Below are 14,982 nucleotides of genomic sequence, written 5' to 3'. Positions count from 1 at the left end.
GTAGTCGTAATCGGATCTATATTCGTAAAGTAAGCCTCAATAGTCGTGATTGGATTCGGAAAAAACGGAAGTTGCAGAAATAGACACCTTCCTGCTGCAGCTGAAGCTACCTGTGTGTTGTTGGCAGCACCTAGGCCTAAAAGTTAATTTAGTATGGATGTGATTGCTTTAAATTATAGTAAATAATTGCACATTGTATTAAATGATTTAGTGAAGACCATGAAGACAATATCTTGTGGCGTCTCTCAATTAATGGTAGAGTACATATTCGACCAATATGTTAGTTCTGAAGGATAGGGCTAATTCCAAAAACACTGCGGTCAAGTGAGCCATCTACTGTACAACCATTTTGTTGCGCGTCTAATGGTAACTATATAATAATAACTTTATTGGTCAAATGTGGCGGAGCTATGCATAATATGTTTTTTTTCTGGTTGAAATAATAATTAGCATGACTGAAAACAGTTTTTTAAAAAGGCTCTTTATCATGAGTGGGACTGTGTAGCTCCGACATATTTGACCATGGGTAGGGCTGTTCAATTCCAGTAATTTTGGAATCAACTCCGATTCCGAATCCACATATCGGGAATTGATGGAGTCGATTCACGTTATCACGTGATATCACGTATACCACCATAACTGTGTAGGTCTTGACGCAAAAGTGACACTTAACATTCCACAGTCAATAACGGGGATTTGTAGACAGTAACTTGTCCTCGTTGCCATACAGACTTTAACGGTTGGTGTCTTTAACATTACCTTGTGGTATTTAAGTAATATTAGTGGAATCAGGTAATTTAACCGTGACGCAGTGCTTCAGTGCATAGAATTGAACACGCGCCGTGGGTCTGTACAGGATCTGTGCTTGCTTGCTTTGGAGAACGGCAGGTTAATTGTACGTGACTCGTACGACAGGTCTGGACCACTCGTAAATGTTGTTCGTACCTAAGAGAAAATTCAAAATACGAAAAAATTGGTGAATGCGGCAAGTTCTCTTAAATCGCTCATACGAGTGGTTTAAGAACAAATCTGTTCGTAGGAGTGGTTCTTGCATGAGGCCCATTGTCCAATGCTACAAATGGGTTGGCCCAGTAATTGTAGTGAGAATATTCGATTGAGCATTGTAGTCTCTATCAATGGAAAAAAATGACTAATAAATTAAATCAAATTAAAAGGTCTAGTGAGCTGCTAAATTTGTTTGCCAGGTGTCCAGTGCTTCCTAGCACAGCTGAACGTCCAAAGAGTTGAACTGCTGGAGAGACTATCTACTGCTCGCAACTTCTCCAACCTGGATGACGAAGACAACTACACTGCAGCCAGCAAGGCAGTAAGACAGGTAAGATTAAAGGCCAATACAATAAAATACAAATACAAAATACAATATTTCATTACTTCTAACCATGTAAGCTTAATTATTTACTTAGAAACCCTTGCAAGGGACCTCATTCCCACTTGGTATTAAAATGTGATTTGTATCTGGATATCTTATTTGGATACCTAAAAACGCATGTTAATGCAAGGTGTAAATGCACACGACATATAGGGATGGGTGTTGTTTAGATTTCTCCCGATACAGGTGCTAAAACGATACTTTTAAAATGGTACCGGTGCATAAACGGTGGCTGAACCGATACCTTTTTTAGTATAAAGCGCAAAAAACGACATTAAAGAACACCTTTTTATTGCAAAGGCAAAGAAATTGAACAATATATTAATAAATAAATAGTAAATAAAACCTCAAGTCAACTACAATAATTTAACAGTAAAACAGCAGTTACAAATACTAATAATAAATAACAGCAAAAGAAATACCAAGCCTAAACTTCTAGGCTTCTACTCTTCTACAAATTCTTCTACTCTTCTACCTCAACAATTCTTTGCAGAAATATAACTATGTCTGATTTGTCAGAATCATATGACACCTCTCCTGACATCATCAACATTTACTATTTATTGTGACATTCTAGTAATCAAATGGGGTTTTTTTATGAACGAAACCTATTTGTCGTTAATTAAATGGGCAGTGGTGGCCTAAAGGTTAGAGAAGCGAGCTTGTGACCGGAAGGTTGTCGGTTCAATCCCCCGGACCGGCAGGATAAATCTGGGTGGGGAAAGTGAAAAAGCAGCGCTTGCCCCTCCCCTCATTACCACCACTGAGGTGCCCTTGAGCAAGGCCCTTAACCCCAACCGCTCCAGTGGAGCTGCTCAGTGGCCAGCAGATCAGACTGTGGTTGTACTGGTCAGCTTCCATGTGTGAATGTGTGTGTGAATGTGATCAGGGCGTTCCTGAAAAAGAGAGCATTGCTCTCAGTGAAACTCCCCTGAATAAATAAAGGTGAAAAAAAAAAAAATTTGTTTTCATATATTTTTCAACTTGCATATTACAGTTTTTTTTGATTGCCAAGACACATTTCTTGAAATTATGCTCTATTTCCCAAAACTCTAAACACAAATGCATAACTGCACACATTGACAAGCAGCGCTGCTGTTTGGCTTTCGACCAAAAGTTGGAATGCGCAAGGCGAGTCGCACGGGAGAAGAAAGTGGCAGGCACCTCATACCAGAGGAATACACTGGATTTCAAGCGGTGTGCTCCAAACGATGACGTTAGTGAAGGTGCGGCAGCTCAGGCATGGCACCGAAATGAGGCACTGAAATCTGCGTTGCTATTCGGTCCGGTAGATACCGGTTGTATAGGAGCCAGTGCCATAATGGTACCGGGTCAGAGCATGCAGGGTCCAAAATTAACACTCGCCAGTCGCCAAATGTGGGTAAATTTAGTCTTTGGCGAGTAAATTATGGAGACCACCCGCCACTCTGGCCGGTAGAAAAAAATGAATTTCCTACACGTGCTGGAGAAAGCTGCTGGTTTGCTGTCACTTCAATCGCTAGATCTGCTGTGCTGCGTGTGTTGTGCGTAGTACGTAATTGCGTCAGTCATCAAACCGCGCGATTTTTTTGTTACAGTACGTGAGGTCCTTGTTGTCATCCGGGCAGTTGAAACAAACCCAGCCATGTGGAGATTTATTGCGGGAGTGGAGCCCCCAGGAAAGAGAAAGAAAACAGGCGAACTTCAGGCCGTTCACACTACAACGATATCGGCGCCGAATATTCAGAGAAAAAATGGAGCATGATTACTTTACTGACGTGCTTTTATTTTACTTGCTCGCTAAAGTAAATAACGACATAGCCAAAGGATTTGGGTTCATGCATTGCCGCAAAAGAGAGAGGAGATGGCAGATAATAATGCTCTTTTATGGTGCTTTCATAACATTATTGTTCTTTGTTTATATGAGAGCTAATGGTACTAATGGTCACCAAGTGAAGCTATTCATTTCTTTACCAGTAGGACACTCTGCACACCACATCTACTGTGGATCAAAGAGTAAAGTCTCCTGTAGCCCATGTTGAGAGAAACACCTGTAACGTCACCGTGGCTAAATGGGTTTCAACAGGATACTGGAGGGCTCTGTTGTTACCTCCCGGTCATATTGAAAACATAGGATAATAGCGCATTTGCGGTCAGGTTGGCCAAGAGATTATGCTATTTTCTTAGCATCATGCTAGCAAAAGGTAGCGATTTAACTAGCTTCCAGGTCAGTAAACAGCCTAACCGCTAATCCCAAGAGCTATTCCGATCCCGACCGGTATGTCACATTTCTTTTCAACATTTTTAGAGGCGATGGTCTTTGTCAAACAGCGCCGGGTTCCTCTGGACTTCTGTAATCAGTTCCTCAGCAGCAGCTCCATCACTGCAGTGAATTACTGAATTCTTCCACCTCTTCTTTGTAGAACTTTAGTTTGATTGGTTGAAAATGTTTTATCGTTGTCTCTACCGCCAGAAAAATCGCTCTGAGATGGAACCAAGAATATAGTTATAGTTGTCGTTTTGGATGTTTTTATTAGTTACAGTTGTAGTGTGAACACAGACATTCTATGCCAGTCAGCCAGGTGGGAATGCAATCCGCTGAGTGTATTAACATTAATGAGAAAGTATCCGCCCACAGGGTGGAAACATCCTCGCCAGTTTCCTTCACAACAATCAAATAAAAGTCAAGTTCTGCTCTTGCATCTCCTCCCCATTCACTCCATAAGCCGGTTTCCCTCAAGGTTCAGTGACATTGGACACATATCACAATTTGTCGACAACCTTTGCTACTGAACTACCTCAAATCACCTCAACTTTCTGCCCACAAATTCCACACATACATATCCGAAATAGAAAACTGATCGAGCTTGTGGAAAGTCAAACTAAACCGATCCAAAACACAATGCATCTTTTTCAAAAACCCAGACCTCAGACCATCCATCAACCTAACCATTTACAGGTGGCCCTCACCAAAGAAGCAAAATTCTGAGTCACTCTTCAGTCAAATATGAAACGGACAACACACAACAATAACCTGGTTAACGAAGCTAACAAACGTCTAGCACATCTCAAAACACTCTCTGGAAGAAAATGTAGAGCAGGACCATACACAGTTTTAAAAGTATACCAAGGCTACATCTGGTCCATTTTTGAATACGCCCTCCCCTCCTGGATAACAGCATCACAACATCAAATGAACAAGTATACAGCATACAGACATACAGACTACCATCCTACATCAACACCAAATACATTGACCTCATATCTGGACTCTCAACCATTGAACAAAGACAAGCCATAATCATACATCAGACATCAGATATCATGACCAGAGTTTTCCATAAGCGCCGGCTGTCGGCCGGATGGCCGGACATTAAAACATTTCCAGCCGACTACTGTCTTACTGTTTCAAGTCACGTCACCGTCACTTTTTAGATCTTGGTCGTTTTTACCTATATCTTTTAACCGGATGAAGGATTTTAGTCATCGGACGTCTGGATCTTAAGTTATCAGAGAAACAAGCTGAGCAAACAGCTCGGCTCGCAGCCCCCCCCCCCCCCCCCCCCCCCCCGGACGTCCTGTGTCCGCCGAAGAGCATCGGAGAAACACTGAACACTGAAACGTGAAACTGCTTTATTCAGTGTTTTTACCGGTTTTAATTATCGGGTCCGTTTGTTTTGGAGAGGAGACCTCTGCGGATAATTCGGCTCCCGGTAAAAACCTCCTGAACAATGAACACTGAAGAAATCCTAACCTAAAAATACAACGGCAATGGTGGTTGTTTAACAATGAAGACAACAACTCCCATGATCGCACGCTACTTCACGACGTCGTCAAACTATCTTTTGTTATTGTTTTGATTGAGAGACCCCTAGCGGCAGAAAATTACATATTGTGCGTTGAAGTCTCCCAAATCGGTCATGCTCTCGGATATGTCCCCTTGATTGTGGGATTATATTGACTGTAAAGTCCTCCTTTTTCTGAACGAAACGAAGTATAGCACTCCAAGGTTTGATATACATTTGATTGACAAAACAGGCGTTATAACCATGAATGCTTGTGATTCAATAGCGCAAACTAGGCAGGAAAATCCATTTGGAATCAAACCATTTGGAAATGCACTCGGAATTATCCATGCACAGTGTAGTCTATAATTTAGCCTAATCTATGAAAATGTCAAGGAAAAAAAACACCCCTCATTATATTGCCAAGTATCAGAACAACCAAGCCCTAAAAGATCTGGCTATGGATGATGTTGATGATGATGAGGAAGTAGATGAGGAAGATGACTAAAGGCTGAAGAAAATTGAAAAGAAAAAGGACAGATGCTTTTTTGAAAAATGCTTTATTTTCCATTTTATTGTATTTTTATGTTTATACAGTAGGCCATCTTGCTGTGAAATGTAAATGCAAGTTAGCAAAATGTAAATGCAATGCAGTTACCATCTTTACTTTAAATTAAAAAAAATGAATACAGACTCACTGGCGATTTTAGACTATTTTTAGGGGTGCTCAAGCACCCCTAAATTTAATCTCAGCACCCCTAAAAAATGATAATAATTAAGCCCGACGGACCCGCCGGTACCGTGTTTGAAGAGCTCTCGCGAGCTCAGTTTTGAAGCTAGAGGAGCTTCCGGTATTAGCGGAAACTAGACATCCAGACGAATACGTAGGTACCAGTCATGTTATGCTAGCTCGCTGGGAAGCGGGCATAACATAGCTCCAAAGTTGGCGAAGTTTTTGACAAAGGTAAATGGGCATGACTATTTTCAAATGGGTCCCTTGACCTCTCACATCAAGATATCTGAGTGAAATTGGGCTCATTAGAACCGCAAGAGTCTTAGCTTTACAGCCATGTCTGACATATGTCAGCTACATAGGGTATATGAGCTCCAGGGTCCTAAAGACAGAGTTCTGCATGCAGTGAAAAGATGTTATTCTCGCCTTTTTTTCTTTCCCTATTTCTGCAAACTGTGGTACCTAAACAGTCATGGAATTGTAGAAATTGGGTATGGCTACAAAGCTGAGACTCTTGTGAATCCAAAGAGCCCAATTGCATTCATGTGTGATGAAATATGGCCTCATAGTAACCATTTCAATGTGATGACAGCATTTTTTAAAACTTGACCTTACTGTATAAAATGACCTATTGTGAGCTCTAGGATAATCACAGCCTCATGAAACTCTAGACCCAGAATCTACACACCTAGACCATTCAGAAAATGTATGGGATGTCCAGGTACATTGAAGATAAGTGGGTTTTTCTGAGCCATTTTCAGAAAATAGTGCTTGTCATCCAATTGTCAAAATCGCACAAATCTCCAGTTTTCAAAAGTTATTGATACTGCATCACAGCATTAAGTTTTCTAAAGTGTTTTTCAAGGTCATGAGGTCTTCAGGTGGTCTTTTGGGGAGATTTTAACTGATGCACTTTATTATTTTAGTTAAAGTAGTCACAATGTTTCTTATTCTGATAGAATTGGGCTTTATGGTATATTTACAGTACATTTATGGACAGTGAATTGAAGCATTGGAACAAACCCTCACTCATAAATACTCTGTTTGGTTGTTATATTTGCCTTATGGTTGACAGCACAAAGAGGGAGAGAGGAGGATAGATAGGGGGAGAAGGAGAGAGAGCAGGATTGAGTCAGCACAGAGAGAGAGAGAGCAAGAACCAAGTGAGAAAGTGGACAGGTAGTCAAGACCACATAGTTATAATGCCAAGGCAGCTTCTGTTTTGCCCACATTGATTCATTGCTTGATGATATGGTGGACTGTCCCCATGTGGTTCAGAAACTGAAACAATGTTTTGTACATTTCTCCTCATATCTGCTTTTGCTATAACTTGATCTTTTACTTACTTTGGAAAGTTCTGGTCATTATGATCAAGTCTTTGCCTCAGGTTTTATTAACTAACTGAGGGTCCTCTCTAAAACAGGTGTATTATATTGAAATCTGTGATTGTTCATTCTGAACCATTATTATTATACACTACAATAGACCACCCAACTAATTACGTTGCTTCTGAAGGTAACATTGTGTAGCCTACCTAACTGAATTGAGGTTTGCCAAAGTGAAAGGGGTTGAATACTTTTGCAAACAGCATATTAAATTTTTCATTTTCTTAAAAAATATTTTGTGGTGTAAAACTCATGTTACTTACTAGTAATTAATTGAAAGTATTATTGTTGTAAATTAAAATATCATATATAGAAAAATATTAATGTATTAATTGTTATCCAGTGAAATGAGTGATTTAGCAGGGGGGTTGAACACTTTTGCAAGGCACTGTATGCATGTCACATTCTCATTAGGGGCTGAGCCCCCCTAAAGGTCTGATCCTAGAATCGCCCCTGTACAGCCTTAAAAATGTGTGATAGACAACTTTAGCGCACGTTGTTGAGCAGCAGCAGCAGCAGCAGCCCCCCCCCCCCCCCCCCCGGGTCCCCAGCTGGCTATTATTTTCACCCAGCTGGACATTGTATGCACTAGTCGAAAACCCTGCATCACTAGTTTTATATCCCCTCATCATGTACTCTGCTTTTATCTTCATTCTTTTTGTTGTCATCTTAATGTAAACAATGTGATTACTACTACTAAAACATTATTGTTAAATACTGAAAGGTGAAAATAAGGCCTACTGTATGGCTCTTTTTTTGTTATTATTGTTATTATTATTATTACTAATGGTGATGACGAATTGAAAATAATTTTATGTTGTTGTTAACAATCCTTTTTCTTTTGGTATTGTTTTTTCTTTTCTTTTTTTTTCTCATGGTGATTTTGTGTTTTTAAACACCTATCTGTACTAGCTGTTACCTTGGTGACAGCTAATGGGGATCCTAATAAACTAAACTAAACTATTTATTTACTTTTTTTGATCCTTTTGTTTATCTGCTTGCTTGATTGCAGGTCATTCATCAGTTGAAACAACTGGGCACAGTGTGGCAAGATGTCCTACCAGTCAACATCTACTGTAAAGCCATGGGGAGCCTCCTCAACATAGCCATTGCAGAAGTCATCACCAAAATCATGATGCTGGAGGTTTTTCTTTTCTCTTTTCTTTTCCCTGGCCTATTAGAATGCAGAGGTGTTATTGCAATGGAATGGAGAGTACGGAAAATCGTTGAAACAGGGTATCTGTGGAATCTTAAAAAGTATAAAAAAGTCTTAAACTATCTGAATTTGAGCCCTTTTAAAAAGCATTGAAGGAAAATGCTGGCCATTTAAAAAATAAATAAAATAGCAGTAAAATAGCAGAGTAGTGATTATAGGTAAAAAGTCCTTTAGTTCTATAGCCAGAATCGTCAGGTCAGCTTATGTACCTCGGATGCTAAGAGATTGGTCGAGTTATTAACCCATCAATTTTTTTTTAAATGTGCACAAATTTCAACTGACTATAAAGTCATTACATAGTAATCAATCACTTGAAATTCTACAGGTTGGTCAGAAAAGTAATTTTAATGTCTACCAAACCACATATCTGAATAAATAAAAATTGTGAATTGTGAAAATAAATGTTGTGTTGTGATAACAAAGACTCCCACATTACCCACAGTGCCTTGCAGGGCAATGCGAGAACTCAGTGCATTCTTTGTCACGCTGTGGTTTATTGCTGCTAGCAGCTTTTTTTTTTTTTTTATTAATTTTAATTTTGATGCAACAATAAAATGAGATGGAGGTACTGACAGGTTCTTTACGTTCAGTACTATTTAGTTGAGGCATAATTGGAAAGTAAGGCAAATTAATTATGTTGTATTACATTACTATCTGTTAGTAACATTAAGTTTGACCCAAGAGGCCAAAACCACGCTGCAGCTCTGCGGACAACCCTCGTCGGCTTCGCTATAGCTGCGCTGGCTCCAAAAAATGTCAACATGGCGGCGATCATAAACCCAATCTTTTGGCTTCAAAATGACCCTTCAGAAACTTATGGGTGACATCACACTCACTACGTCCATCTTCTTTTACAGTCTACGGTTTGACCCACATGCATGTTCACTCTCAGATTAATACTTGACAAAATATACCATACATGTTGGACTTCATGTCCATAAACCTAAAATTTCTTGGTGTCCTTTTTCTTATTCTGTCCATTTTAGGTCCAAAATTTCATTACCTATGTTCAAGCAGAAAAGGGCTTATTTTGCTAGCTTTGTGTGTCTTTTGTTTTTGTTGTTAAAATGGTCTTAAATCCAATTCCAGTTGGCATTAAAAAAAAGTATTAAAAAGTCTTAAATTTGGCTTTCTGAAAACTGCAAATACCCTGAGAAAACTGGAATCTGTATTGGTGCTATGTTAATTCATAATACTTAAAAAAAAAAAAAAATTTGTTTGAAAATCAGGAATTGCTGTAAAAAATAATAAATCAAATGAATTTTCCTCTTAATTGTCTTCAGGATATTTCATCTGAGGACGGGGAGCACCTCCATACGCTGTGCCAAACCATCATCGAGGAAGGCCCACTGGTCTTCATCCCTCTGGCTGAAGAGAACAAGAATAAGAAATACCAGGAGGAGGTGCCCATCTATGTCAAGAAGTGGATTACCTTCAAGGAGCTGGTCATCGTGCTGCGGGCTAACCTCCAGGAGATTGTTAACAGGTAAGACGGAAACTTGAAAAAGTCAAGTGGCTTGTTCACATGTTGTCGCGCCCCCCCTGCAGTTCCTCTGTTCCCCCCTAGGGGCGCGCCCCCCAGTTTGGGAACCTTTGGTCTAGGCCCTAGACATCCCCAGGCATCACTAACTGGCGGACTCCTTAAGCTGGGGATACACCACACAACTTTTAAAATCCTAACAGATTATGAAAAGACTGGGCATATACACTAACCGACTGGTTGCTGCAGATTTTTTTATGACGACTGAAAAACTGGGGATCACACACTTAACGACTACGCCAGATGAGGGATCACACACTACTCTACTTGTCACTGCAACTGAACGCACCAAACTCACATGAAAACACGAGCTCTCGCGGTATACTGCGATATGCCGGTAGCAAAGCAAACACGGGGATACAGCATAGATATAAATTCACATTATACATTTTTATGGGTAGCGTACTAGAGCTTACTGTTGTTGCGCCACCATCTGCATGGAATAAAGGAAGAAACAGAGGGCAAAACAGTCTGTGTATTTTTTGGCCATTCCATTTTCTTTTCAGAAACAGAAATGAAAATGAAAAACGAATGATGATTTCATTTTCATTTCAAAATCCAAAAATGGAAAACGGAAATATACAAGGCATTGTCCGTTTTCCTGGTGAGAAATGGCAGATACAACATTTACAAAGAACTTGATTTTCCCTTTCTCCTTTGTAAAACAGAAAATAAAATAACAAAAATTAAAAAAGCCCATTTTGGGATTGCAACCTGAATATAGAGCTGTGCGTCTTTCAGCACCATCAAGGCCTGGAAAGCGGAAAGGAGAGAGAGAAGCAGAGAGGGAGGAAAATAGAATGACCAAAAAATACTACACATACCCAAAACGCATTTACATAAAGCTGTGGAAGGGCTGACGTGGCCGTATGGACTGCACAGACTGCAGAGGGAGCTGGAGGTGAGCAGCTAATGTGAATCAAATACCTGTTGATACATAATGGAGCCAAAGCTATGAAGTAGGAGCTGAGAATGTTTGTAGGAGATGTTGGCTATGATTATGTTGCAAAACCGGACTGCGCATTTACATTGTCCGGTCGGACAAATAAATAAATAAATAAATAGCTAATAATTATAAAACCTGACTAAAACCGGCATCTGGCAGCCAAGGTTTTGTGTAATCAGTAATTGAGTCTTCTCTGTAATTTTTTCCTGTGTGCCTTGGTAGGCTACCAGAAAGATCGGTAGGCCTATCTATAAATTTATTGTATGAGGAATTAGTTGATTGCTCCTTGGTGTGGGCTAAACACCGTATTGGCTTGTTATGGCATAGCTTCATAGTTTTTCATTGGCTATTGACGGGATCCATTCGCATGTGAGTTGAGACGAGTATATACTACCCGACTGTGTCCAGATTCCGCTTGTAAAAATCAAACATGTTTGATATAATCGTAGTGGCTCCGACTCGCGTCCGGAGGCAAGAGATTAGAGTCTGTTCCCCTCACACGCTTGTTGATTAGAGTCTGTACCCCTCATACACTTCTAGATTTTCTGTGCCAACTGGCCACTCCGACTGCCCCAAAATCTGCAGACTAGTGCAGACCAGGACAGACTCGGCCCGATTGTGAATCCTGGCTAAAATAGGGGCAATAGTTGTCTAGTGTATCCCCAGCTTTAGGCGCAGCTATTTCAGCTCATACGGTAATCGCTCAGTGGAGCTAGGAGGTCACAGACCAATCACATGCGTCTACTTCACTGAACTCAGCCAATCAAAGCGATTGTTTACAGTGCATGGAGAGATTGCTAGGGAAACGCACAGAGAGCGAGAGAGACGAAAGCTACACAGAGAGAGATGACAGCATGTCCTGCTCCAAAATAAGAAAAGTAGATGCAGAAAATCGAGCTTTCAAGGATGAATGGACAGACCAATATGCCTTCATTCTCCCCGCAACAAGTTCTAAACCAGTCCCTCTCATATGTTCTGAAACCGTGGCAGTAATAACAAGCACAGATCCTGTACAGACCCACCACACGTGTTCAATTCTATGCACTGAAGCACTGCGACACGGTTAAATTACCTAATTCCACTAACGTTACTTAAATACCACAAGGTAACGTTAAAGGCACCTACCGTTAAAGTTTGTAGGGCAGCGAAGACGAGTTACTGTCTGCAAATCCCTGTTACTGACTGTGGTATGTTAAGTTTCACTTTTGTTTTCACACCGGGAGACACTGGATTGAGTTCAATGCTGCTGGTCTGCTGTCTGTACATCTCCAAATTACAGACATGATGTGATGTGACATTAGGTGCATTAGAGATCGATTTAGATCCATTTCTATACAGACCAACTTTTGATTTTGTGCCTCTGTATGGGAAAAACTGCATCTCAGTCAAAAACGTCCTCTAGAGGCGCAGCGACGAAGCGCATCATCTCACTAAGTGTTACCTGACTGACTGACTGACTAACTGATTGACTGACTGCCTGACCTGAATTTGCCTCGTGATGCCCTTGGCTGTGCCGTGGGAAAAAGTGGCAATGTGAAGCGCCACTATGAAACAAAATGTACACTGTTTATTTTATTTGACAGAAAGTCAAATAATACAATACAATAATACAACAACTACATATAGGCCTCCGAATCATAGGACAAGTTAGACATTATGATACTTCAGACCTTTGATGGGAAGAATCTCGAATTTTAGTTGAATACCCCTGCTCTAGGGTATCTGCAGGTCCTTAAAAATTCTGGAAAAAGTCAAAAGTATGACTGTTTAAAACTTCCTATAACTGTAAAATGGGATGGGTAACTAGGAGCTAGGGATGATTCAGAACATGGAGCGATGGAGTGATGGAACATCGAATGATGGAGCTTTGGGATGGTTACTGGGATTTATTGTTGGTAGATGGTTTATGTGGTTCTGAAAGTCAGACATAAAAATAGGCCATATATTACAATATCTGTATCGGATGTAAATTAACATGACCATTATTACAATCAAATAATAGCCATTCTGATAATGGGCATTAACAGCTGCACACCATTTGACTCAAATTGATAATTGCATATCACTAATCAGCCAAAGCAAGAGCATGCCTCCCTGTCCTGAATATCCCTTAGCATGCCTGGGCTAACGCATGCAGTGCAACACATCACTTCTACTCTTATGTTTTCATTTTGACCCATATATGAATCTGTTTGTTTTTTTTGTCTCTGCTTCCTGTCTACAGGTGGGCTGAAGGTAAAGGTCCTTTGGCTTTGGAGTTCTCCAGTTCAGAGATGAAGAGCCTGATCCGAGCCTTGTTTCAGAACACAGAGAGAAGAGCTATAGCTCTAACCAAAATCAAATAGACACAGCAAATAACCCAAGAATATACTGTACACACTTTATACACGTTTCCTCTGAGGAAAATAGTATTCCTGTCTTTATTAATTTCCATTTTTTCTGTTATATCCATTATATATGATTATTTTGTATTTAGTAGGTTTTACAGTTTGTCACCAAATGTGCAGTGTCTCTTTGGGGAGCTGTACCCATGGGTGTACTGTGATAGGAATGGGGCCGTAGGCCAAGTTCCCCAGCATGCAGACTGTTATTAGTTCTATAGAGATTAAGGGAAGGCTTGCTTATAGCAGCATACCTCTCTCCAGCCAACCTCACACGGATAGCTTTGGGAGGTTTACTGCTGGAAAGCCAACAGAGGTTATGTAACTAGTGGCATGCAATCAATTGACGTGATGGTGTATCCAGGGTCATCAGTGTCTTTAGAAAATAACTTTTCATGAGAGTGCAATGCGAGCGGAGGCACACACTATCTCCTCCAGAGATGGTATGTGTTTGTATGGTGTTTTTTTTGTTTGTTTGTTTTAAACTAAAAAAGCCTCTAAATAATAATTTAGTTTTGATAGAATTACCTGGGACCTTGTATTTTTTTTTGTGCTGTTGGAGGAGAGCTTCCTTGTACAAGCCATCTGGGTTTCTTAACCTCTCCCACAGGATTAAATTGTGCTCTCCTATTATGTATGTATTGTGCAAATAAACCAAAAACTGCAGACTTTCCAGGACGTTTCCAACTGTTTTCTTCGATTGAAATGTAATTAAAATATTGGTGGCAGATCATGCAATCTCATTAGTAATGCTGAGTTCAAAATTACAAACTTTAGTTAATATTTAAATTATTGAAAGGGTATAATTAATTTGGTTAAGATTTTAAGTTATAAGGTTTTCCTGAAGAGGCTGTTCCATAAATTGTCTTCACTCCATCGTGCAGCATCTAGGGGCACCTGCCACCTACACTCGAGTACTGTTCATCGACTATAGCTCAGCTTTTAATACAATCATACCTACAAGGCTATATAACAAACTTTTGCAGCTAGGTTTACATCAGTCTCTATGTCTCTGGGTCTTGGACTTCTTACTGGGCAGAACACAGGTTGTCAAATTCAACAATAGATTTTCAAACTCATTGATCCTTAGCACAGGTGCCTCTCGGGTGTGTCCTCTCACCTCTGCTCTACTCATACACCAATGACTGTATCTCACACTCTGACACTGTAAAGATGACTAAGTTTGCTGATGATACAACACTGGTGGGACTGGTTTCCTGTAATGATGAGACGGCTTATAGGTATGAGGTCTCCTCTCTAGTCGACTGGTGTAGCAATAACAATCTGGAACTGAACATCAACAAAACTAAAGAACTTGTGGTGGACTTCCGTAAAATTCAGGGAGAGCTACTACCGCTGGTCATCAACAACCAGGTGGTAGAGAGAGTGGATCATTTCAAATTCCTTGGGACTACAATCTCCTCCTCCCTGAAATGGGAAGACAACTTCACCAACACCAGAAGAAAGCTCACCAAAGACTATTCTTTTTAAGACAGCTAAGGAAATTTGGAGTGTCAAGGGTTGCAATGTTACAGTTCTACAGAGCGGTAATAGAAAGTGTGCTCACTTTCTCAATAACTGTATGGTATGGCAATTCTACAGCCCATGAGAAAAAACTGCTGGACAG

The 14,982-nt window shown here is 40.3% G+C and overlaps 1 protein-coding gene across 2 annotated transcripts in view; it reads left to right on the top strand.

The window, feature by feature from the left end:
* Positions 1-14,028, top strand: part of zw10 (zw10 kinetochore protein) — a 39,840-nt gene extending 25,812 nt beyond the window's left edge. For both annotated transcript variants that reach the window (XM_078286820.1, XM_071898632.2), the window contains 4 exons: positions 1,206-1,336; positions 8,285-8,416; positions 9,772-9,974; positions 13,199-14,028. In XM_078286820.1, coding sequence (XP_078142946.1) covers positions 1,206-1,336; positions 8,285-8,416; positions 9,772-9,974; positions 13,199-13,319 — 587 coding nt within the window. In that variant the 3' untranslated portion in view covers positions 13,320-14,028. The remainder of the gene's footprint in view (positions 1-1,205; positions 1,337-8,284; positions 8,417-9,771; positions 9,975-13,198) is intronic.
* The last annotated feature ends 954 nt before the right edge of the window (positions 14,029-14,982 follow it).

The sequence above is a fragment of the Centroberyx gerrardi genome, chromosome 11 (genome assembly GCF_048128805.1).
Source record: "Centroberyx gerrardi isolate f3 chromosome 11, fCenGer3.hap1.cur.20231027, whole genome shotgun sequence".
NCBI lineage: Eukaryota > Metazoa > Chordata > Actinopteri > Beryciformes > Berycidae > Centroberyx > Centroberyx gerrardi.
The sequence above is the reverse complement of the archived record's forward strand: the minus strand, read 5'-3'. Positions and strand labels throughout refer to the sequence as shown.